The sequence below is a fragment of the Diorhabda sublineata genome, chromosome 8 (genome assembly GCF_026230105.1).
Source record: "Diorhabda sublineata isolate icDioSubl1.1 chromosome 8, icDioSubl1.1, whole genome shotgun sequence".
Lineage (NCBI taxonomy): Eukaryota > Metazoa > Arthropoda > Insecta > Coleoptera > Chrysomelidae > Diorhabda > Diorhabda sublineata.
The window spans coordinates 4,899,947-4,927,805 of record NC_079481.1 but is presented as its reverse complement, the minus strand read 5'-3'; the positions used below and the strand labels follow the sequence as shown (position 1 = coordinate 4,927,805).

Below are 27,859 nucleotides of genomic sequence, written 5' to 3'. Positions count from 1 at the left end.
AAAATCGTCAGAGCGGTACTGGATGATCGTCGACTAAAAATGTACGAACTAGCAGACGTCGTAGTCAGTTAAAAAAGTGCGGTACATCGCATATTAACTCAAAATTTGACTATGCGTAAGCTGTGCACAAAATAGGTGTTTGGCACTGTTTCACAGAAATACTCAAATTTTCGTATCATTGCATAACTATGAATGAAACGTGGGTTCATAACTTTACACCCGAAACTAAAGAACAATCCAAACAATGGACTGAAAAGGGAAAACCAGCTCCAAAGAAGGCAAAGACAGTTCCATCTGCAGGCAAGGTCATGGCGTTGATTTTTTGGGATACGCGTAGGATAATTTAGGTGATTTTGGTAGATTTTCTTGGTCTAATGCATTTCAAATCATTGATGTTTAGAAATTGATGATTTGATATATACTATCTATAATTTGTCCCTGCTAATGGGGAATTCTATTAAGTTTTTAGTATATTTTCAAAGGTGATATAATTAAACGCGTAATCCATAACAATAAAGTTTAATAGATTCAATCAGATATCGAGAAATATCAGTACACTGTGTTTAATAAAGTATAGAACATCAACAGTACCATTTCATTTATCATATAATAACTTGAATACATTAGCAACAAATATAGAACAGTGGATGATACTGTTCATATCCATTGGAAAATTTATTACAAATATTATAACATCATATTTTTTCATGTGATGGTGAATAGACTATTAATAAACAATTTTAATGAAAATTTGTGTGCTTTTGGTAGGTTTTATAACTATTTCACTTTTTTATAGTGACAGTATGATTATTATTTTATTACGAACGGGTACTTTATCATATTATACAATAAAAGACTGAAATGTTCTTATCTGATGCAATTCAAATTGTTGTTGATTAGAAAATAATAATTGGATAAATAATTTATTTCAACTAATGATAACTAAATATTCATTTAGATTTAATATTCTTAATATACATCAAAGTTTTCTATTTAAATCTAAAATTTATGTCGTATATTTCACAATTTAGCAGCTTCGAGGAAATTCATTAATTTCTATTTGACGACCTAGCTTAGAATAATTTGATGATATTTCTTGAAAGGTTATATATTTATTAACATTTAAATGCTAAAAATGATCCATAAAATTTATTCTTTAATATTAGAATACTTAAAATGGTGTGGGAGTTTTGATCATAACTTTTCCCAACTCTATCAGATCAGATCCCGTATCCTGAACGGAACCTTAGTGGAAGAGTTAGATGATGAAAATAAAAATGAGTGTCTATAGCGGCATGAAATTATGGAGTATCTTGGCTACTACTTTAATCATTATATATGTCATTTTTCTATTCAATATAACCAACTCTGCACGGTCATTAAAACAAATTCCTGTGTAGATTATGATTATACATCTTCGAAAAGAATAAATCTTTCGAAATTTGATGTAAGGGAATCAATGGATTTATTTAACGAATATAATCTATGGCAATTGCATTCCTGTATTCATTAGGTTCAGTGTTTGTTTTCCAATGTCCAAGATAACATTTGTTTCTCATTGCATCATTTAAAAGTCTTCTTCCCAGAATTCTGTAGGTATCACGAGGATTCTTAAAAACTGCAAGTCGCAGATAACGGTCAACAATAAGAGTTGTTATTCTGAGTCTTCATTTTCTTCGTTTTTGGGAAACAGTTTTAGTTTTTTGGTACCGATTAAGCATCCTCAAAATGACACTTGGGGACGATCGATTGGTCTCTTTTGAGCCCACTTAAAGTACTGCAATAACCCCAAAAATCTTAGTATCTTTGAAATTTTTAAAAAAATAAGAAATTTTTTATTCAGTTTGCTTATCACAGATTCAAAAATTATTGAAAAAACATATAAAAAGTAAAACCAGATTGAAATTTCAACAGATAATTTAGTTCCAAATATAAGGAGGATTTCAATTCAATCATTTCATCGGTATTGTTTTATGTAATAACTGCTACTGAAGCAACATCATTTCCACAAAAAAATTCATCATAACAACAAATTGTTTTGGTTGTTTCATTTATTAACAATGGAGTTGAAAATGTGGTTTAAGTGTCGCAAAAAGACAATGAAAGTTCATTCTAAAATACTCAGTCTTGGAAATTACCGCCTGCAAAAAGGTAACGATCTCTTGAAATATTGTTTGTCCTATTCATAATTATATGTATCACATTTGCAATTCAATATTATAATTAATATAAAAGGATCATTCATAAAATCTGACTGCAACCATTTTGTTGATAGTATGTCAAAATTGTTGATTATTTAATTTCATTATTTTTTGAAAATCGATTGTAGTTGAATAAATGTTTCATGTTTTATCAGAAATGCATTATAAGAACTTAATGAAACAAATAAAAAAGTGGATTTTTCTGCTCCGTTTTCCCTCGAAGAAAACAACTACCTTCCCTATTATCTATTATGTTGACTTCATAGTATATATGAACCATATCAAAATTTATAAACAAAGAACTATCATAGATTAGTTCTAGAGAGGGCTACAAAAAACAGGGTTGATAAGATACGCGTCATTTCAGCTTCTAAACTAGCGGCCCCAACTTAGTACTTCACCAAACTCCACTTCTTAAGGACAGCAAAGTTCGATCCTGTTTTTTGTAGCCGGCTCCTTATCTAGATGTTTGGCTTTAGCTATTACAGATTTTATAAATAATAAATTATTCAATGTAATCCTCTGGAGCTCCGAAGTTTTTCAAACTTTAGAAGCGTGTGGATAGAGGTTTTGTCCTCTATGCACTATCTGCATCTCTTTGCTAAACCTGGCGTTTTCAGGTGTCCATTGAAGCAGTAATGCCTCGAAAAGACGACTCTTAGTATTTGGGAAATATTCTGAATTAGGTTGATACATCAAATACATATAGTAAGTTGTAAGTTCTTTCTGCCATTGAGAGATTGAAGATTGAAGTTTTTAGTATTAGTTCAAATTGATTTTTAGTGTTATTTGAGTTACCATGGAAATGGAACTCATTCTAAGCGATACCCTCGTTACGACAGTTCAAGACCTTTTACAAAATTTTTAGTGGTTTTTTCTTCAATATTATATTTTCTTACACTAATTTAATCATTCATAAGGTTAATTAGAAATCGACTACTGTATGATAAAGAGAATGTTCTTATAATAGAAAAATCAGACATGAATATCTAATCCCGCATCAAAATTTGAAAGAACAAGTTGTGAGAAATACGTTTATCAATAGGCATCCAGTATTTCAGTGATTCAATTCAGCATTCTCGCTCTTTAATAATGAAAATGAGTGATAAATTTTCCATATTTGAGAATAATCATCTTCACTACAATGTTTTTTTTTCTAGAAAGCACCTTCGTTTTAACTTGAAACAAATAATTTACATCCAAAGATACGGCTATATAATACATTAACTACACTTATTATTTTACGTTTGATACATTCTAATATCTACGTCTTCATTTTAAGTACCTATATATTTAAAAAACAGGTTAAGAAACGGGGATGTTAGCAATCAGCCTTTCGAACCATCGACCATATAACGCCATATTAAAAATACTTCTTGTTACAAAAATATTATTGATATGAGAGCTGGTTTTTAATTTTTTATAGTAGAACAAGAAGCTGGAGTTAACAAGTTGTATCATTATTTTATTTGAGAATATTGAGGTTGCTATTGCGAAGCCAGTGGCTTTTAAAAAATTGACTAAGTTATTAATAATAGAATATAAAACGTTTGTACAATTATGGAAATTACCCGTTTAGGCTTAAGTTGGATGATTTTTAATAATTTTAAAAAAGGCGTTACTCAACAGATATTCAAAGAAATGCTCGGTTCAACTTTTGGTAATGGAGCAAAGTAGTTTGTCGATCTGAGACTTTTTTCGCATTTGTTCCTTTCTGATTCAGTTTTAATGTAAACTCAAAAATCAATACTCGTATTTGTTATATTATATTCGAAAACATATCATAGGGAGTGGTCAAAAACTATACTGGCTCACAAAAGTAATACATATTTTGTAAAATGTTGTAGAACAATATTTGAATGTAAGCCGATAGTTTGAAAATAATATACGACATATTCATCAATTTTTTTTATCGATGTCGTAACCGGTACGAACCGAAGAAGATCTGGGATGATGAAGACCAGCTTTCACACCAACTTGTAGGTGGTCGTCCTGGTGGTTGAGATGTATTCGGCTCTTGTTTCTGTGCAATCTTTGCCAACCTGTCATCTGACATTCTGTCCACATGGTCTCTCCATTTCCTTCGCCGATTATTCAGCCATCTCACTACATCCTGGATATCACATATCTCCCTTATTCCATCATTTCTCTTATGGTCAAATAATCAAAATCTATTTTCCAAATTGCAGGTACTAAAAATGCACCATATGCTGGCAGTAAGAAAATTGGAGCAGTTGTATATGGAGATGTGTTTGTTTATTGATTCTGTTTCTTTATTGGAAAGAGTCCATAGACCACTGAAGATAATCTAAGATATACCGGTGGGTGTGGTGACATTTTAGCATCCAATATAATGCTATTCATGGATGATAATACGTCCACATGTAGCTAAGACTATGGAAAATCATCTCTAGCAAGTAGATATCTTCACTTTGGATTGGACAGCGTAAAATCTTAATGAATGAACACTCATAAATCAGCAAGTTAGAGCTTTACAGTATTCATCTAGGGCGTTAGATGAACTGTCACCCAGATTTACCCAAATATGACATAAAATGTATCAAATTGCAATAGAAAACTAGATATTAAACTTGTTTCAGTCAGTTGAAACCAACCATCCAGCAATAATTTTGCAGCACAGTATATTAAATGATTAGTGGTTTGGCTATATTAACAATTCTCAATATTCTTATAACCTCTATATTAATTCCAGAGAGTTACATTAAACCAATCTGATAACTCACAATTACATAATCAATATGACATAATGAGTAAAGAATCGAATGAGCTTGGAAAATTATTTCAAATTTCTATATCAATAATCTGATCCCCGTTTCTTCTCCAGAATATTTGAGTCCGATTTAAACTATCAGTACTTTACAAAACAAATTTTCTGTTTGGCAATGCACACTATAATTTCTTACATCTTCCCAGCTTTCATTTTTCAATAAACTCTGCAACTTGATCTGTTAAATCAAGTGATCAACCCAGACTGCCAAAAAACCTTCTATAAAAATATGATATCAAGAGTATCCATCTTGGTTGCGAACAGAGTTGAAAAGAGTAGAGTTAAATATAAAAAAAACAAGGAAGTGAATAAATTTTTCTACCCATATTTTAAGCCGGTACCATACGATGTGTCTAAAGCTCTCAACGTTGGACGATGGTATGATTTGACGCATCGCGTGGTCAATCGACTGATGATTTTTCCGACCCGCGTCAAAGTTTTAGTATCTTCAATTCTATTTTGAAAGAGTTTATATCTGTTGAATGCTGCTTATCACTTTTTTGCCACGTTTCCATAACTTAAGGTTTAGATCCAATCTTCAGTCTACATTTGAAGATGAATGCTGGTGCGAACGTTGGACGCATCGTGTAGTACCGGCTTTATTTAATATAACTGATATTCTATTGTAAGTTATTTCACAGTCCATGAATGAAAGACTTTTGAGTATTTGCTTCAAAAATATTCCATAATTGACATGAAAATCATACGAAATATATAGTTCTAATTAAAAAATATAGTCAAATATGTTGTTTCCATTCAGACAATCAGTTCCACATTCAGTTAATTGCACTTCATCCTTATTGTAGTCTTACTATTAGTTATCATTTCATCATTTATCGCTTTAGGGTCTAGATTCTGGGTATTTGAAGGTGTCAGTGATGTGTCATCGAGACAAATAAAAGACATGATAAACCATCAATTTCTTGGGAGAACGCACACAACAACATATGAGGTCTTACTGTCAGCTTCATTTTTTCCAAAAAATAAAATAGCAACAACTAGGAATATAAGCAGTAATGAAAGACAGTTTTTCATGAGTTACTCAAGTTTTGTTGTAAAAACTATAGCAATAACGGGGAACTAAGTTTCTAACTTGTCTATATATTGAAGACGGACGGCTGTTAGTTTACTGGCTTTCAGAAGTAACAAAGTGAGTTTGCTGGAAAGTATGAGGGCTTCTAGTTAGCACACTTGACTATTTATTCACATCTGTCATCCAACTGTTAACTAATCGACCTCTAATTATCGATTAATTGGGATTCGTGAACAACTTTGACGAGTTTTTTGACAAAAATCGTTAGAGTTTCCGAATGTACGAATATTATTTCCAAGAATTACAACGCGATCATATTTTTATCATTTAGATGACTCAAAACTCCTCAAAAAAATTATCGCCCACTTCTTCTTCTTGTCTCGTTCCACTCATTTCTGCTATAGAGATGGTTTTTTACCTTGTGTTCCATTTTTTTCTACTCATTCTCATTACTTTCTTCAAAAACGCGGACTCCAGTACTTATAAGTCTTTATGTATCTGGTTTTTCCATATTGATTTAGGTCTTCTAGGTCTATTGGTCTTCACTTAAAGACACGTTTTAACTGGAATGAGCCGTCTTATCTTCATTAATGTCTAAACAATCTTACTAACTGTGCTATTGAGTGGGAGTAATCAAAACTGTTCAAGTTGTTAATTTACGTTTTTCCAGCCCATTAGTAGCAGTAAATTTATAACAAAAGCTCATTCCCTGTAATTGTACTTGAGTTTCCAATTACAAAAATTAAAAATTGGATTGGCGGACAAATAAAACTTTTACAGCAAAATTTTGAGGTTTTTGAAGAACGATATCCGAGATAATGGTATGAAAACATGAAAAAAATAGGAGTTTTAGTAATAGTAACGTTCAATTCATATCACTTCTTCAAGAACACGTAGGAAGTTTCAAAGAGATTGGTTAATGGAGTATAGAATCCCTTCAGATCAAATTTAAGCAGAAAAAATATCAGTAGCTGCAATCAAAAGTTTTCTAACAAGTTTCTTAAAAGTTTCAAAGACATTCTACGTGAGGATATGTACATCAACGTCAAAAACAAGATATTATTAACTAGGTGAAAAATCTTGAGTCACAAAAAGATCTGGGTGACATGAGATGTAACTTTGGCAGTGTTTTCGAATGTAACAGAATGATCTTGAAAGAGACTAAGAAATATTGCGAACCAGTTGCTTCGTTTACAGATTGAGGTCTTGGAACCAACCAGGAAAAAAGGTGATTCTTTGCGTGGAGTAGGCAGATTGAGACCACAGAATCAGATCACTTGTTATCAATGAACCTATAACCACCCGATCCCCACCCTTCTCTTGATAATGGCTCCAAAGTGGGAGCCGAAACGTCGGGAATTTTTAAAATTCTAACGCGGTTCAACCCGTGAACCGAATTCCCATTCTTACATGAGGATAATTGGAATTATCCAATTCGTCAAACTTAATTATTTTTAATTTCTAGATGTTTTCATTACTCAAAACCATCACACGTGGAAATTAGTTTCTATGGAATGGAGTGGAACCATGAATTAAAATATCTCTAAGTACATTAAATGATCAAGTTCGTTTTAATCATGAAATTGTCTTCTTTTCATCTAAAAAATATGAGCTTAACTGAGCGTGACACATTTTTTTTATCAAACAAACTAAATACATGACTCATAACAAATACATTTCATATAGCTTCTATAATTTGAAAATTCTTCCAGTCTATTCAACTCTGTTCTATAAACTGATGGTACAGACTAACATTTACTGAATTGCAAATGTTTTAAGGAGATAATGTGTAAAAATGCCCTGCTTTTTCGATATGTAAATGTTCAATCTTATACAGGCACATTTAAGAATGAGGATGATACATAGAGATCTTTAAGAATGTTTTCGATGTGACTGAAGTCGCCTGTTGTTTCAGTTTAGATCATTCCACTTATAAATTTTGAAAGAAAACACATATCAAGAAAATTTTGATACTGAAACTTTTGGTGAAGGTGCTAGTTAAATTTCTAGATGTTTTTAAAAAATTTGTAAGTGGAATGTCATAAATTTTATAATTTGTATCATACTTTGTAACTATCTACGGCGAAGCACTTAATAATCATTGATAACAAATATTTTATGCACAAATATTTTTTAATATTGGATTTTATATGACTTTTTAATATATTTAATTAATGGTTTAAACTAGTCCCGTTCCAATTAACAAATTTCTGGATTTTTTAGGATGTTTTCTTTCTACCAAGTATCTGGACGACAATTACAAAATGTTTTACAATTTATTTTGATTAAAAAGTGAATTTGTTTCATGCATATTATAGCATATTCTAGGTTTGATTTTGGCCTAAAGAATATGATAATCAATAAAAGAAATTATTATTTTTTAAACATCATCTTTTTTTATCCATATGAAAGGTTTTAAGCTTGTATTCGATATGTGGATATTTGTGTATTGGAACGAGACAAGGCTCGATTATTAATATTTCACTCACTTCTATGAAATTTACTTATAAAAGAAATTAAAAATTTAAGCTATACTCCAAATTTTTGATACTTTGTCATATGATAAATCAATGTATTCATTAATCGATCTATAAACAGTTCAAAAATTGACATTTGTCATGAAAATTGATATCAAATATTCAATTTCAGTGAAACTTGATCATACAAAGTGAATTAACAGAAATTTACAAAAATACTCTAAGTTAACCACAATAACCTCATGTTAGTTTTTATATTTTCAAAATAATGTTAAAAAATGCGTGTAGATGTACCAGGATGTCATGGATACGAAGAGGAATTGGATATATTTAAAACTGAAGTTCAATTATGAAACTAATCAAACCGTATCATTCCAACCAATTTAAAACTGCTTCTAGTAAACATTTCTTGCTGTTTTAAATATATATACTAGTTGTGCTATAGAATATGATGGACAGATACAGATGTTTGGGAAATTATTTATTGAAAAAAGCTCTAAAAAGTGTGAAGCTGCGAAATCTAACATTATAGATGTCACCTGAAAAAATCCTCCAGTATGTACTGCAACTTAATTCGAAAGCTACACTTCGCGTAATATATAGGACTGGAATTGAAGCAAAAAATTCTGGAGTGAGTAGATGAAGTTAAAATAATGCTATGACATAAAAAAATTTCTCATAAGATACCTCGTTTCTGAGTTATAGGCGTTTAAAACCGCGAAATTAGAATTTATATTTGAGAATATTTTCCAAATTACACATTTGGACATTATGAATTTTCATTTGACGATTGAGTATGTGCATGTAGTGTATTTGATGAAATGAATATTTCTACACTAGTATCCAAAGGCCAGGCGCTGCTCATACCCATGGTTAACATTCCGTAATTTTTACAGGGACAATCTGTACAATCTAAATACAGTAGAAATGAATTTATTAATCTGTTTCAAATAAACTCTGCTTAACTCGATAAAATTAATTATTTAAGAGACATTTAGATTTTTAGATGGGTGTACATGCCATATTCTCAATAATAAGGATAATTTTCTTCATCACGAACGATTTCCTTGGCATGCACAATGATCTTGAAATCAAAATATCTCCTAAACGATACATTTTATCGATTTACACAAATAGTACTATTTTGTTAAGAATTCAATTGAAACATTTATTTTGCTATTTTTAGATTGTACAGGTTGTCCCTGTAACAGTTACGGACTGTTAACCATTGAGCATGAGCCGCCCCTAACCTTCAAATAGTAGTGTAGAATTATTTATTCCGCTAAGAAAACTATGTATGATTTAAAAAATATATTCGAATATAAGTTGTGATTTCGCAACTTTGAAGGCATTTAACTCACAAACGAGCGGTCACAACATGGTTTTTACGCCATCTACTCACAATTTTTTGCCTCAAATCCCAGAACACACTGTATATGTTTCAAAAAAATCTTGTATTTTTATTTTCGGGAATCGATGAATAGATTTTAAATCTATAGTTCAAATTGTCTGAAAGAATACGAAAAAGGGATATTCGATTTGAGTTGAGGAGGCTCTAGAAAACCACTCACTCACTGCTAATATTTGATTTGGACAACGCTGATCATAAGTGAGTCCAAAAAGCGAATAAACGACAGTATTGAATAAGTTAAGTCCGTTATATGTGAGAAACAACATTTTGTTTGTAATATAGTAGTGAATACAATAATTTTTTGTCTTGTTATAATAATAAACTTGACGAAAGCTGAATACTGATTGATATTTCAAGAAAATATTTATAACAAAGTAGAATTTTGAAATAGAAACTTAGATATCATCGTAAGTCCGCGTGAACCTGATGTGGGTGCTGGTTGTGTGTGTATTTCTATTAATTCCAAATTTCTGCAACTATTTTTCATTTCAAGTTATTTTCGTAACATCCGTCATTGCATTTTTTCCTCTGGGCAAAGATTTCTTGTGCGTCCTATTTCAATTATAGTTTCTCTATTTAAGTCTTCTATTATTTCGTTTCCCTTTCAGTAACACCTTTGCCTTAACTCGAGTACTTCATTTCAGACTTTGTGAGAACCACTAGTACCATGTATAAAAAATGGTCAAGAGATTAATTTATGTACGTTCATTGATGTATAATTCTCAATGTTTATTAGATTTCCTTTTCTGAAAACACTTTGCAATTTCTCTAATCGGCTGTCTATTTAGTTTGTATCTAATATATTTTCGTGGACTTTACCACACTTAGCAATGTCTTTTTTTTCACCAATTCAAAAAAGTAGTCAAGTTATACCTTTTCTCAATCTGTCGGAATTTTTTATTCCATCCATATTCATCTTTACAACTTTATTGGCGTTTTTAGATCTATTCCATACACATTTCTTAGTATTTTCGATCTAATATTATCGTAGACCACAGCTTTCCTCCTCTTTCTTCCGCTCAACTCTATTCGTGTTCTATAAGTTTTCTGTTATTATCGTTTTCTAGTTTTAGATGCCTTTTATCTTGAATTTTTCATCGTTACCTTCTTCTACATAGTTCGTCAAAATTGACCTTATGTAACACACATTTAGATAATCTAAGGTAATTGTAAGATTTTATACTCTTAAACTATCGAACCTTATTTTTATAATTTCTCTAGTCTAAATATTTATCCACAATATCATCATTTAAGTCAATTGTTGTCTATGATTCACTGTATTGACTCACTTTGTTCGAGTAATTTCCTAAGATTGTTGTTTCAGCTTGATCAAAAATCATATTTTGGGTAACTTCAACTACATCAACTATATTGATAATATCAGTAACCTCGATCTTCTGTTATGACCATTATTTTAGTTATTCTCTTTGAGTTATCTGGAGTATTCTAGTTCGAATTGCTTGGTTTCATGCTTATAATTTAGGACCGATAGTTTCCATCAAATGTTGCTTTCATGAGGTATAATCAGCTAATTTGATTGGTCTGATATTGACTAGACGTAGACATTATATCTAGTGTATTAGATAAATTTCCCCTTCATTTACTATTACAAACTTGTATATCCAGTTGGTATATCACTTCGTTGTGAATTACTTCTCTTTCTTTAGTTTATTTTGAGTGTTTTAAGATATTATTGAATCTAACCAACTTTATGAACAAAAATAGTTCATAGTTCTTTGTTCATTACTAGTAATTCTCTATCGTCGTTTTCTATACACCGTTTCAATCTTTTCTTACTAATTTATTGAACTAGTTCCTTTTTTTCCATTTCAACGTCACACCATCTTTGATTTAAGCTCTTTTCTTTCATATTTCCTTGGGTTGTTATCAGTTTCTACCTGCTGTTTCTACTGATATGCGTTTTAATATTGAAATTCATGTTGTGAATATTTCTGTAGTTTTTCCTCGAGAACTTAATTATAATAAAATTGAATATAATTAATCGAAAAACATGTCTTCCTAGTAGCTAATAATTTCTAGTTGCTGTAGTGAAGTTTGTTTCAGTGATATTTGCATTAGTTATCTATATAAATTAAGCGAAATTTATAAATTCAATACTGATTTTGGAGGGTGCAAATATAGAATGATTCATTGAGACTGTCCACTTTCGGAATAGTCTGTTTTAGGATATTCGTAATGAGTATATTGTCATTTTGAATCAGAAATAAAATTGCTTTCGAACGATTTTATACTTTTTTAGTTCCAATATTTGATAAAATCCAAAACCAAAGTGTAATTTTTGTTATCTTGGTTGTCTTTTTGATTCGAATATGGTAAAATATCTTGTGAGAATCTCTTCAGTAATCTTAACCTCTTTCTTTCTAATAGTAAATTACGGGCTCTTGTTAATATCAATTGAAAATATATTCTGTATGTGTTTGTTACATTTACAACATTATCTACATAAATGAGCAATACTTTCTGGTTCCGAAACGTATTTATAGTAACGGCAAAAATTAGATATAGATTTTTGCACATATATCCTATAATGGGGAATTGACACTAGAGTCACGACTTCTAAGTCCAATAAAATCCAATGTACAAAATCAATCAAAAAAACAGACGGGGTAAGTGATGCGGGCTAATATGTGACTTAACTCTAAACCTACATCTAAATATTTTTTTGTACGGAATACATTCAATTACTATATCATGAACAGGTAGAAAATTTGCATTAAATACATCAATTTTTTTGTAAAAACGATTAAGTGGATCATTTTGTTATTTTTTTCTAGAGTCTTTTAGATCTTATCTTCTTTGGTAATTGCTAGAAAACGGCTCATTAATAATACAAGAGTAGAATCATGAATTAGAAATAGATAAATACCTATACAAACAGGCAAACAAATAATTTCATAATAATGATGTTAATATTACAATATATTTTGAAAATATGGATATAAAATAAGATACCTGCACCTAAAATGACCCACTATCATAACTTTTCACATTTATAAGTTAGAAAAGTTCAAATTTTGCGCCAATATTTGGTTACTGCCACAGACGAGACTGCAACTTCACTTTACGATGCCATGGAGCCTCCATTTTGAAGTGGCTTGCGGTTTATAACCTCAAAAACATTTTAGTATTTTTAAAAAAGAATAAACTGTTTTTATTTAAAAGAAAAAGTTCTTGTAGTCAGTATAAGTCCTTAAAAAGGGCCACTACGTCAGTTCCTACGATGGCCAGTGCCTTAAGAGTGATTTGAGTTGTTAAGAAAGATGTCGAAGATATTTTATGTCCAATATGCAACCAAAGGCCTTCTATGAATTATTGGATTTTTGCTAGTTCAGTGTTAAACGTAATTTATGTTAATACTTATCTTTGTTATTCTTTTCTACACTTCTAATAGAATAACAAAAAAATGTTGTCAACTGGTTTTAATGTTTTTTAGGTCTTTTTGCTAGTCCTAAGATGACTCTCAGTAGAATTTATGACCAAAAAAGCAACTGTAAGGTCTGTTTCGTTGTCTGTTGTAATACTCCCACCATAGGAATAGATTTCAAAAGTTTTCGATCAGATCTAAGCTTTTGTCTGGGGAACAGAAGCCAATTGAAACGTTCACATATGCACGATTTGTTCTGGTATCATCCCAATAACCAGTGGATCTGAAAGTGATTGTTATTGCTATTTCATCTAGCATCTAATTTTAGAAAAATTATTATCAATAATTCGTATTAATCCAAAAATATTAAAAAAAAATGTTTTCGTTTCTCTTAACTTCGGGAAAGAGTTTTGAGTGCTCCCAATTTTTGGCGCAAATTGATGAAAAGATGCACCCAATGAATTCTTATATTTCTCCTTCGTTTTTTCATTTTTCCATACAGCTCAAACATGGCTATAACTTCATAATATCTGAATCGACAAGTATAAAACGGAAAGTCATATAAACTTTGGGAAGTGTAAGTTTGACAAGGCTTCAATCGTTTCCGGTTTGTTTTGAGAACGAACCGCGTCCGATTAAAACGGGTCTGACAGACCGTTTACTGTTTTAAAAGCGTTTACAAATCACGTTATTAATATCAAGCCATGATAAGTACTGATGTTTCTAGAAAATCCCACTCGATTTTACCAATTATTTTCTGAGAAAAATGTTGAGCAGGTTCTTTTAGATGATGAATCTATTCATAATTATATAGGTAGTGAAAAAAATATGTTTCACAAGGCGCACGTACCTTGGTCTAAAGTTTAAAAGCAATATCAAATCAAGCTTGCGAAACGAAGAAAAAAGATAGTTGAAGATAGTTGTATGACACATTCCTCAAAATATCTATTTATTCCTTCCATTTACAATTACAGACACAATTAAAAACGTTCCTCTACATGAGGTAACCCAACAAAAAATAATATTTACTACCTGTATACATCCATACTAGCATTTTGGACAAGAATGACGTGCGAAATCATTAATCTTAATTAAAAGAAATCGGTGAAAGATTGGGTTGAACGCAGTGTATTGATCGAGCGGCGTATCGATCTTGAAGACAGAGGTGTATTGTTTTCGTAATCAAATTCTACATGATGTAATGGATATGCACAAGTAACTAGGATCTGATGCCTTATTATTATATGCTAAAAAGAATTGCAGATTTTGTTTGGGTACTGGTCATGAAGATATAACAAGATTTGGGAACCTGATCTTCTAGTTCGATTGATTATTGTATACACAATAGTATCAGTAGAAACGATGAAATGATTGAATTCATAGTTCGAAAGCATATACTTATTGTTATGAACAGATTACATCTAAACTATTGAATATTCAACTTGACTGAATATTTTTATATGGGGTATAATCTTAGACATATGTCCATTATGTCTTTTTGTATATCCAAACAATAAACAACATCAAATTTAACCAAACTATTCGTTGATCCTAATAACACATGTTCTGTGATTTATATTACTATATTAAATCCAATCTTTTGTCATAATTATCTAGAGTTAAACGTTTTAAACATTTAATTATGACCTACACTCGTTTTTAATTCCATCTTTTTGTCGGATGATTATTAATAAAATCTATTGAAGTTTAAAGAGGTAAAAACAACTTCCATAGTGCACAAAATCACACACACACTCGGCACCTTTCCTCCGCATTACGCATTCCGTTGGACTGATTTGAGGAAGTTTCTCCAGTTAAATCAGTCCACTATTTTGGACCAACAGAATTATATCGGAAGGTAAGTCAATTATTCAACTGGTCAATTTCACTAAAGGCTATTGAACGGCATTTCGTTTGCTATTGCAAGAAGATAGCATAGTATTATGAATTATCTTCTGAGAACGTACTGCAGTACTCATGGATTAGCTGTCCCTACTATGGATACACGTGAAATCTGTGGTTGAGGTTGAGTAAACTGTAAAACAAGTTATGTCACGACTACCATAAGATTTTGAAATTTAGTAATAATCATTTTACTTGCTTGAAATTCATTTTTAAGATAGAATTCCTACAGAAAGTAAACTGTTGACGTCTGTTAACTTGTTTAAAGAGAATGCCCTCAAAGATCTATTTCTCATTCTCCAAAAATGAATAGTTTATGGATGCTTTTAAAACTAAGCAATTGTAAATGCAAGAACTATTTATATAGAATATGAGGAGTTTAAACATGTAAAATTGGTACCTTCTGAGAAATTATGAAAAATATATTCTCAAATCCATTGGAGAAGAAAAGAAAAAACATTATTTTCATATCGTAACAACAGAAATTAATTGAAAAATACAGCAAGTAATTCAATTTGTTGTACTTGAATGTATTCGTAATAAAGTATATTCATATAAATATTTATATTGGATATCTTTAAAAACGTTTTCTGTAACATAGGTCATTAGGTAATTTAGCTTAGTGGCGGACTTGGCATAAGAAAAAAAACAATTCTTCTTAATCCCCATTAAGTGCAAAAAAAAGTCAAAAATATCGATTTATAACTTTAGAATTTGCTTGAATGGAAAATACAAAATGAAATCAAGTTCTACACTACTGATCATGCATCTGCTTCGTGCTGCTTCAAATTATAATCACAAAATTCGTGATTCCTCCAAAAATAATTCATAACGCGATGCACATTCTATTAAATTGACAATATACCACAGAACTAAGAATATTAGTTCATAAGATAGACAGATGCACTGTACACTCTTTTTACACTGCTATTACCCCAAAAATCACAATTAAACGCGCGTCAGACAGTGTAATTGTGAGTGTCGGTGTAGTGATGGTGTTAAAAGAGTGTTCAGAATGAATAACTCCAACGGAGAAATTCCAATTTAGTGAGGCAGATGACACGACTTTACAGGTTTTCATACTTTTTGAATATAATATTTTTACTAAAACCAGAAAACTGCTTTCTAAATATTGTGCAGTGAGCTCAACTCTAAATTGCCGTTAAATGTATCTTCTTCGTCATCTTGACAAAAGAATAATAATGTCTGATATAGAAACTTCTTTTTTTGTTTTTTCCCTCCCTGTGACAGAATTGAAAGAAATCTCAAATATTAGAGCGTATTAATATTTGAAATCTAGTTAATATCATGACACGACGTAAATCGGTGCGCAGTTTCGGTTTCTTAGTATGTAATGAAATTATTCACATGGTTAGACTTTGACGTCTTTGTTGTATATTCGCACACTACAATTGAAGCAACACCTGTTCATCTACTTCCACATACAGTTTAGTTTCAAAAGATCTGATGAAGGTGGTTCACTTGTACTACGCATGGACTGTAAGTCCATAATTTGTTCGACGCGAACCATATTCTTAAGGAAGCTTCTAAACCTAGAGCTACTTTTCCACCTGTAAATATATGATATGTACTGCGTTTTTCGTTGATGGAAGTAGTGGAGATGATCCAACTTCTTTGTCGTTTACTGTAATCGCAAAATATTCACTGAATTTACATGTGTATAAACACCATATACAGCAAAGTTTGATTACTATCTGGTGGTAGATATAACCTCTAAATCGATCGACTTTGTAACTACATATTTTCATGCTCTTAACATTCCCTTCTACGCTCTTCGTTAGTCAGTTTTCTTTTTGGTCACATTCAGAGCATCATTCACAAATCCGTAGAGGCGCTCAAAACACAACTGACTTCAATGGAGTAGATAGAATAATGAGTAATAAGACGAAGTTCCATACTTTGCCGGTCTCAAGCTCGAGCGCAAACTCTTTTAAGCATCTCAATGGTGAAGAAGAACGTGCTTGGAGGAATGGTATGGACAACTTTTTGACACTTTATAGGTCATATTTTTCTATAAGATCAACTGAAAGAAAACTGTTTTTGATATCTCGCATGAAACGAGGGAAAGTGAGAAAAAACAAATTCTATGATCTAAATTTTGAAATCTTTATGTTTCTAAATGCTCTTGAATTTAGGTCTTTTCTATTGCAAAATTATTGAAAAAACTAATTTTGAAACAGAAGAGACATAATCAAGAACATTCAGAAACATAAACATATTAAAAGGTCTAAGAAATAAGAAATTAAAGAAATTTTTATATCTGAACAAATATTAACGGTAGAAAAAAGCTACAAAGAAAGTTTTATTAGAATTCCTGTATCCCATCGCATATTAGAGGTATTATAGAAAGTTCAACCAATTTTTTCAGATCCGGAAAGGCACGTAGAAAAGTACTACACGTACAATATTCAAAAAATCAACTTTCTGGATTCGTCCAAATTTATATACGGACCGGCTTAGCACCGAATGATATCAATTCATTTCTTTCGCATCATTTGAACAATTTTCAAAGATATCCTTTGTCTTAATAACTAATTCTGTATATCTAAGCGATCGAGTTATCGACCTATCACGACTTAACACTTTGAATCATTCGATTCTGATATGTTTGCGATCTTAGTTGATATATTATTAGAATATATTAAAAACGTCAAACAAAACTATGAGAGACAAACTAAAATATATATTTTCTTTATAGTTGGGAATAAAACACGATCTTTGTCTAATATGGGTACATATTTATAATTATTAGCAGATATAATCGATTATTTTAGATATGTGAAGGTGCAATTTCTTTCAGAAGGTCCATAATCTTTATTTTTTTCGTACTTCTACTGAATAAATAAAAGCAGCACATTTCTTTCAAGAGTAATAAAATCCGTTATAATTACGAATATGATGAAAAAAGAATTAACTACATATTGGTGTGAAAAATATTTTGCATGCAAAAAAAGTTACAGCTGTTGAACAACGGAAATCTATTTTTTCCATATATCATGAACTGTTCTTATAAAAACCACTATGTCTGAAGAGCTTTTAAACATTTTGGGAAGATTATGAGCCTCTAAAAAGCATCAAACTTTTCTATGCGATACAAATATTCAGTATTATGACTTCATCGGTTTCATACATCATTTTTGACTACTTCTGAAAGACAGTTTTCATCGAAATGCAACCTGTTTTTCATTGAGTATTCATTTGATTAGATTGAAGTTCAAAACGACCTCCACTCTTCTGATTATACATTTGGCGCTGTTCCAAGAAGAAAAAGAGAATTATTGTCTACTGACTAAATCAATTTGTTCTATGGATGCGTCAATTTTTATTAGTAAATTATTTTAACAGAACGCACGTTCTCTTTCTTAAAACCAAATAATCAGTAGGCTTCTGCTATGAAACTCTTTTAAGAACGGATTCTCTTCAATACATATATGTTCGTTATGAAGGGGCATAGCTTCAAACGTAATGAAAAAAAAATGATATTTCCGTTGTTTTATGTTAAAAAACAGTAGCAAATCCCCTTATTTTAGAAAAATTTTCATCTAGTGAATACTAATTTACTGTTAATTGATAAGAATGAAAATAAAGTTTCTTAAATTTTGTCTAAACCATTATATAACGAACATCTTGAGCTTGTACCAAGGTTTTTAATATCAGAAAACTTTATCAAAAGGCGATCAATGGAAATGAATCGTTTTCTGCCTGCTACACTGCATCACGCTTCGCAGCTGCTGCACTTTGCACTTCATTAATTAATGATTACCAATTCACAAAAAATATTTGAAAACCTGTTCTAGCCTCATCAAATTAACCCGTTATCAAATACATATCTACGATTTCTGCATATGTGTCAACAAAAATCTTAATCACTTAATAATTCAAAAATTCGAAAAAATACGAGCTTCAATTGGAATTATGTAGTTTTTGAGGTATCTGTTAGCTAAATATTCGTTGAGACCAGTATTGTTGAGCACTCAACTAGAGAATTTCAGAAGCTTAATAGAAAAGAAGCCAAATCTTGATAAGAACTAGGTTTTCAAACAAGTGATAACTGCCAAAATGAACAAATGTTTGAGAATTCAAAATTAATTATGATGCAAAGGAAAGTTTGGGAGGTTTTATGGCTTCCAAACCCCTCTAAATATCTTTGGTCTGTACTGATTCGGACCATTTATATATTTTTTTTTGCGGAAAGAATGCAATGCTATCCATGTTCATTACAAAATGTTAAATATGAAATATTGAAGAAAATTGGTTTCTATTTTGTTCTTCTGAAGAGCTATAACTTTTTTTGTGTGCCCTTTTGCATTAAGCTATGTTCAATCTAGTTATTTTTCACGCTAAATTATGTGGTTCAACGTATGGCGATTTCATAGCCTATGGGATAATGAATAAATATAAAAAGAATATTATAGAAAATATCCACATATGCAACTCAAAGTGATAATATGGAATAAATAGTTATTTGTGCAAACGAAAAGAAAGCAGAATTTTTCATAACAAGCCCAAAAGAATACGAGTTACAACAAATAGTTTTCACACAATAGTTTTTGTACTTCTGGAGATTTCAATTTTAATTTAGAATAGTACGAACGTTCCTATTTGAATTCTTCGTAGATTGTTTTGAGTATTCTAGAGCACTTCTATCGATTATTGTATCCAAAGATCATTGATCCTCTTAACTCCTTACTGATTATAGAGTTGCGAGTCAAACATTATACGGCAATCTAAAAAACAGTACACAATGGCCGCCGTAGGCAAAGCAATCGATTATCTCGTATGTATGCGTAATAGTTTTCGTTTTTTCCGTCCGAAAGTATTGTTTTCTGTATTGTTGTTTGTTTTATGGTATTCAGAGGATATTATAAATACTTCGTGTATCAGTGGAACTAATACAGCTTAATTTGAGCATCTTTGCAGTTTCCTTTCATTCAGCTTTCAAACAATTGACAACATTAAATTATGTACTAATTTCTACTGTTGCGTTCGAGCTTAGGAAACATACTTTTTAAGGGTTCGAAGTGATAACCGATTGTAAGCTGAAAGGTACAAGGATAATATTCAGGCTTTAGGTGAAGTTAACCCTTTTTCATTACAGCTTTAGTCAGAATCCTGCCCATTTTCCATAATTTTCTAAAATACTTTCTCTGTGCTATACAAAGCCACGTTTCCGAGAGGCAAAATGATACTTATTCAAGTAGCTTTTAGAAGCCAATTCAAAATAAAATTGAAAATATAAACGTATAAAATTTAACAAATAACTGTACAAACCACGAAGAGCATAAAGTCACAAGCATTTGTTTACCCCACGACGGCCATTTTTAAACCAGCTAATTTTGACAATTCGTTAGATTATTCAATAAGGGATGGTAGTTTAAAACAATTACTAGTAAGTAAAATCTCTCCAAATATGAATAAATTTCAATAAATGTCACAAACATCGAGTGACTGGAATATGTTTTCCCATTTATTCACATTTTCAGTATTGATCCGCCGCTTCTCTGGTTTCCCTTATGAAGAGGAGAATCTGATGCATTTCTGGGTTTAAAAATGATGTGCATTGAAAAATGAATAGATCGGACATGAACCTGGTTCCTATATTCTCCTCTTTTCTGGTACTTGTAATATAGATTTTTCCAATTTATTATCTATTAAATATAATAGCTTCTTACTCTCATTTCCACGAGTTATTAACCATAGCCTGTTCGATAGCCATAAAGGACTGGTACATTTTGTTTAAAAGTTTTTCCCAATAAATGTTCTATTCGTATAATGTTAACTTTCCTTCTACCATTTTCTTTTAATGAATATATATTTTAGTTCATTCGATCTTTCCCAAATTTGGTTAGGGTCTTTCTATATATTCTATATCACCTTGTGTGACTATATATCTGTTTTATTGCCTCAAAGGTGCAACTCATAGTTTGCTCTCCTGTCTAATAGTTTAGTAACTATCGTTTTTTATCGTATTTTTATTTTGGGGCTCTAACGAATCAATTTCGTTTTAAGGTCTATTAAACTTTCTTCTAGTTATTCTGACGTATCTAGGAACTGCCTATGAGACATTTGCATACCTAAAAATACATACAGTAAACAATTAAGACGCGATGCGCTGAACTACATAGTTTTTATAAAATTCTACTATTAAAATGAACCCTGATTATAACAATCATCGATGTGGACAATGAAATTAATTACGAAGACTCCAGAGAATATTTCCGATTATGATATGATTCTCAATCAATGTCATATTTGAGCGTTTGAGATTCTTAGTGACTGAAATGAAACTATTAACATCCATTCACTACTTACCTAATTGTTTTACTAATAGTGATAAAAATTACTGTAGTATGGATGATGAAGAAAGTTTGAGTTGAAATCTTTTATATCAACTTGAATCATTAATATCTGCGAATTGTAAGCTTATCAAAAGAAATGTACCCAGATTAAACGTAAGTCAATTCTTCAACTATTTTGAAAGCATAATTCTTTTTGCTAATTATCTAAAAAAAATCGTTGCTTTGGCTCTTTTCCAAAAATAATCTTTCAAACATTGGAAACTAAAATCACTTCTTGCCTACAATTTGAAAAATAAATGATATATTTCATTCAATCGTTATCGTTATGAATATAAATAATGTCATTAACTTTTTTCCATATTATAAATTAATTCACTATCTTAGTTCAGTTTCCGGTATTTCAATAATCAGATTTCCTTACATACCAGCCTTTTTTTAATTTTATGGTTTTTAAGTTTTTTATGAACTAAATTCTCAATTTATATTCTTATCGCTTTCTCTTGGTAGTTAATTATAGCTCTTGGAAAATAATGTGAAGTAATGAAGCTCAAAGTAAAATTGAAAAAAACTTTTTTGATGATAACTAGATACAAATCAACTCAAAACTTCATGATATATGAAAATATTCAGTGTATATTCACATTTATATAAAAGACATTTGACAATATAACTTTGAGAGAGAATCATAAAAACTGTTGGAGATATAGAAAAAAATGGTGATTAGATAAAAATTCTTGGGATCTCACTAGGTGTTGAAAATTAATAAAAGAAGTTTTTCAATTCCAGTTTTGGAAAATACCAAAAGAGCACAAATATTCGGTATATTTTTGAAAATTAACTAATCTCATTTCCAATAGGATACAAAAGTTGTAAGGGAGCAAAGTTGGATCCCATTCAGCACCACAACTAAGTGCTTTATAAACTGTGTCGAGTGTAACCAATCATATTCGAAAAAATAGGAACTATCAGAAATCTTCACATAAAAGTAAAACAACCATATATAGTTGGAAAATATCCATTTCAATATTTTGACAATTTGAGTGTAATACAAGGTCGAAGGGCCATGAATTTGTGGGAAAAAATTGATCTCACATTCTCAATCGCTATTTATTTTGAAGAAAAAGAAGTCAGTACCTCATAAGTTCACATTAGATTTCGTTACTGCAAATTCTCATTGAATCACTCTACTATAGTATTTTTAAAGCAATACGATTGCCAATCTGACCAATATATTGTTGTAGGCTTCACTAGAACCTATAAGATTTCCAATTTTAGATAAAAGAAAAGGTTTTATAATATTTCACCTTCTAAATCGTGAGATAAACGTCGACAGATTTTCAAAATTGTGGTAAAAATGTAAAATAGCAAGAAAATATTCTAAAGTATTTAATTTTCCGCGGTGTAAATATATTAAATTACCATTTGGGTACAAAATAGAGATGAAGCCTTAGATAATCTCAAAAATGATCTAGACGTTTCAGGAGATTTCGAAATATAATCATCGCTTGTTGTATTTTGAATTAAATGGTTGATAACTTTTTCGTCATTGCAAATACCGAACATGGTAAATAAGAGTATGTGTAGTTTTTCATTTTTTCAAGATTATCTTCATATGAGCAATTCTTATCATACTGTTTAGGACAGTTGGAGATAGAGAAAAATAAAACAATAGGGAATGACGAAATACATGCTTTACTGAGGGTTCATCTACAATATCGACATGTGGGGCTTGTAGAGATTGACATATCATAGCATTTTAATCATTGCTTCATGATTCCCTTCAAAATAAAGAAATATATGAACGCTGTGGAAGCGTACAGTTTTTCTTACAAGTTTGGGATTCTTCCCTTTCATCGTGTTATACTCAAATGATCATATTATTGAAATACATACTTTCCAACAAATGATTAACATAACCTCACTTTTATCTAGTGAGCTGAAGTTTTTTGGAGATAAATTTTCACATAGTTTCTTCTTTATAATGAATTTTATAGAATCCTTCATTGGGCTCTCCTTCCACTGATCAAACTATGAGAAATGTGGAGATATCTTACAATGTGCTGAAATAGGATTCAATAATTTATTATATAGTAATTATAATTTGCCTTGCGCATTTTTTTGCCATTGGTAAGCTGTTGTTCTCAAGTGAAACACAAAATTTATGATTCTTTCTCATAAAATATTTTGAAATTCGCATAATTTCCTATTTCTCCTATTAAGTAAGGGTGTATTTCCAGTAATTATATCTCAAATATCAGTAGCTCGTCTTCATCATACAGTGTGAGAAAACCAAATGGAATCTTGTACATATTTATTGGAAATAAAATATACATTATAAACTGACTGGATTCAATAGGAAAACTTTTTTCGAATGAATAGCAGATAAAGTTTAGTCATAAATCAATTGAAATGTATCTTTAAAAATGGTTATGTCAATGGAATCATCATTTTTTTCAAGGAAGTATATTAAGCAAAAAATATTTATTATAATTAGTTTGGTATTCCACACTTTATACTGATTTTTAAACACTGAATACTGAACTTTTTCTGAAAACCAATTCAATAGTGAAAAAGCTGAGAATTTTACTGCATATAATAATGAGAAAAAAAAATAATATAACTGAACCGTATTGAGAAATAGATTTTGAATTTTGGTTAAAGAATTGACCTAAAGATTTGAGTGATACCAATTCAATATTGCACAATATCCCTACACACCCTATCTAACAATTACCTATGAAAATAAATCAATTTCAGTACCAGTACTGAATATATACAATGTGTCCAGAAAATCTCCTACCAAACTATAAGATGTGATTTTATATCCAGGTAGTGGATTGCTAGTGGCCTTTTTTGAGCATATTAAAAAAGCGATTCCTTGGCAAACTTCAAAATTGATAAATTTTATTAATCTACAATGATATCTTGATACAGCGAGGTAACATTGGTTAATAAAAAACGTTTGTCCAATGACACGACAATACTTATGGTTACTGTACGATAGCTGTCTTTTTATTTTAATTTTTCTGCTTCATGCTGTTCAATATTATCAATTTATAATTTTGAGTTATAAAATGATATTGTCATGAAGTAAAGAAAAATCTTTGGTATGTTGATGATGTGACAGCTAATAATAATAGAATAGAACTAAATAAGTGAATATTTTGTCAAAAACCCAGCATAATAATAATTTAAAGCATACAAACATAATTTTCGAATTTTTGGAAAATTAATCACTGCACATGTATACAATATATCAAGTTCTAAGTTTGTAGGTAGCGCATTTTCTAAGAATGTTTTGAAGAGGCGATTCTATAACATTAATCATCAAAAGGCGTATTATATGGTTGAAATGACATAAAATCATATCTTGTTTGAGTTCAGCAGTTCCTGAACACACTGTATTATTTCATATATTACAGACTAGAGCTTCTATAAAAATATGAAGACATATAAAAAACGTCTTACTAAAATTATAGCGATAAATAACAGAATTAAAGTTTCTTCAATTTCTTATTCATTAGACAGACCTTTTGATATGTTTCTGAATCGTCTTGAATGTAGATATCTTCTTATTTGAAATTTGTTTATTCTAAAGATATATTCTAAATATAAATATGCAAATTGTCAGTGTCAATATTATATTTTGATAGAGACCGCAAAGAATCGAAACGTCAAATTTTTACCTGTCTCTTTATCAATTCAAATTAGGAGAGATCTAAATCAAGACGACTTAAAAACATAAATTTGAAATTTTCGATATTTCATTTTCGACCTGGACCTCCCAAATATTCGAATATTTGAGCTGATTGGCCTCACTCAAAGCTATTTTCACCTACTGGATATAATGATTTATCTAATCTACAAAATATATATAACAAGAGGAACAATTTGGTATGGTATATACATAAAATGAAAAAACACTTAGAATCCGAATGTACACTTATACACACACATACACACACCTGTTTTTAAAATCCTTGTTTAAAAGGGTTACCTCCAGTGGATTGAACTTGAGGTCTGAATGGATTAGCCACTTCAGGTTGTTGCGGCAGCACACGACCTTGCGGACGAGGAGGTGGCTGCTGCTGGAATGGAGTTTCTTGATAAGGCGGTTCTTGATATGTATTTTGGTAATTTTGCGAGTAGTTTTGTTGTTGGTACCCCTGTTGATAATTAGCGCTCAAATCTGTTTCTTGTTGTTGGTATTCCAAATGATTTTGTATTTCACTTGAAATGGGTTTTTGGTCGTGCATCGTATAAGTTTGATATTCTTTATTTGGAGGATCTTGCATTAGAACGTTGGCTTCGTTCTCGAACGGTTTGAAGTCGTAGATATGTTTGAGGTACATCAGTACCGGCGCATAAAGTAAATTACTGAAAGCTATAAGTACATTAAGTGCTGTGAAACCTATTGCCTCTACGACACCGCCGGCAATAATAGGTCCAACGGCGTATGCTAGCGAATAAGAAATGTCTGCGATTGCATAAACACTTCCGTATACTGAAACGTAACGGACATCCACCAGGTATCCGAGGGTAGGAAGAAGAGCTGTATCTATTAAAGCGATACCGAAACATATGGTACAAATGGGGACCATAAGGAAAATGTAGGAATTTGCAAAGGGAATTATGAAACACGATAGTCCTTCTAAGGCCAAGCCTCCCGCTGCCATAATCCACTGGTATTGCGGATATTTTTTTGCCATTTTTACTGTGATAATAACCCCAAAGACATGTGGGAAAAACGCTGGTAGCCATATTATTCCGGTTTTCCAGCTTTCCGTTGTTAAATTGTCCTCCATCCAAAGGGTGATTGTTGGTTCCAAGAAGGCTAAAGCTACGTTGGACATCATAAGAGCCCCCGCACAAACTGCAATATACTTGTCCATAAACAGTCTCCAAATAGGCACGCCTGGCGGTTTGGCCATTTGGCATTCTTTTATTTGGGCTTTGATAGGTTTCATAACCAGCAGTAGCATGAAACCGTCTATCAGTGAAACGAACGCCAAAATTAGAAAAGGCACCTCCTTGCCTGCGAACTGATAAAGGGCTCCGCCGAAGGGTGGTGCTACGAGACAACCAAAACTGATGAACGCCAGGGCGATCCCGAGAGCTTGTGAACGTTCGTTTTCTTCCGTAAATCGATCTGCGATCATGGCGAGTCCGGAGGTGTCTGCGAACGCCGATCCCACTCCCTGTAGGCTTCGGGCGAAGAAGAGGAGGCCGTAACTCCGGCCACAAGCGAACACTGCTGTCGAGAGGAACATTATGGTCAATCCTATCATCATGGGAATGTCGTAACCGATGCGGTCGATTATCGCTCCGGAGAATGGGTTTACCATGAGCTGGACTATTGCTTTGGATGCGAATAGGATGCCGGTAGCCTGATCCTGGCCATGGTGGTCGTGCTTCATGGGTGTACCTGGTGGAAGCGACTCGTTTCCCGGAACCGTGAAATCTTCGTAGGCTCCAATATACCGTAGATAATCTGGGATTATAGGGACTATTACCATGTATAACATATTATCTAGTAGCAAAGCTATAGACACTATAATCAACACTAGTTTTCTTTGGGTTCGGGGCTCTTGGAGTTTCGCCCATACGACTGCTTTCAGTTCGGCAAACTCCATATTGATGAATGGGATTCTTCTCGCCATATTGGAGAGTTCTCAACGGTGGGTGGTGGTTTTACTTGGGATGGAAGCTACTTGTCTGGTGTCCGTGAGGGAAAGCGCAGTGCCATCCGGGTTAACCTGGACAGAAGAAGTTTATTAATATTTTTTTGTCCGATTGGGTGGGGAGGCACTGCGCTTAACCCCCCACACCCCACATTATGATATATTATAGCCAGCATGCAACCATTTCACAAAGAATTTTCACTGAATTCAATGAACTCTTGTATATAATTCGAAACATAGTATGAGAATTTTTTTACTCCAAATTTTTTCATTGGTATAAAAGTTTTTTTGGTAACCAGAATTACAAAGGGGTAAATAAGTTATTTGAATCTGTTATTTTGGAACTCAACATGAATTTATCATTAAATATGCTTCTAAGCGTATCGACATTTCCTTTTTAAGCATTGGACTTGTTCCATTAACTGTACAAAAAGTCTAGTGGGCTTATGTTCGGAGACCTAGCGGATCGAACAAATTTCAAAAATCTCTCAATTTACTCATATTCGGGATATTATGACATGGCGCTCCATCAAATTAGTGTTTTCCTATGATAAATTATTAGGAAATCTGGAAATTGATCATTTTATGTTATATTCAGCATGATATTTCGAAAAAAATGCTCCGCATATTCATTCGTTGGAAAATATATGACAAAATATAT

General features: G+C 31.5%; 3 protein-coding genes across 3 annotated transcripts in view; all 3 read right to left on the bottom strand.

Moving 5' to 3' along the window:
* Window positions 1-27,859, bottom strand: part of LOC130448378 (pyrimidodiazepine synthase-like) — a 445,274-nt gene that overhangs the window by 405,192 nt on the left and 12,223 nt on the right. The window lies entirely within an intron of this gene.
* Window positions 1-27,859, bottom strand: part of LOC130448370 (choline O-acetyltransferase) — a 135,984-nt gene that overhangs the window by 103,639 nt on the left and 4,486 nt on the right. The window lies entirely within an intron of this gene.
* LOC130448369 (vesicular acetylcholine transporter) lies at window positions 504-27,267 on the bottom strand. The gene has a single exon (XM_056785727.1). It carries the CDS (start codon window positions 27,175-27,177, stop codon window positions 25,489-25,491), a length of 1,689 nt encoding a protein of 562 aa, XP_056641705.1. The 5' UTR covers window positions 27,178-27,267; the 3' UTR covers window positions 504-25,488.

Excerpts from the sequence above, each read along its gene's own strand:
- LOC130448369 (XM_056785727.1), bottom strand. The coding sequence starts at position 27,177 with ATGGCGAGAAGAATCCCATTCATCAATATGGAGTTTGCCGAACTGAAA.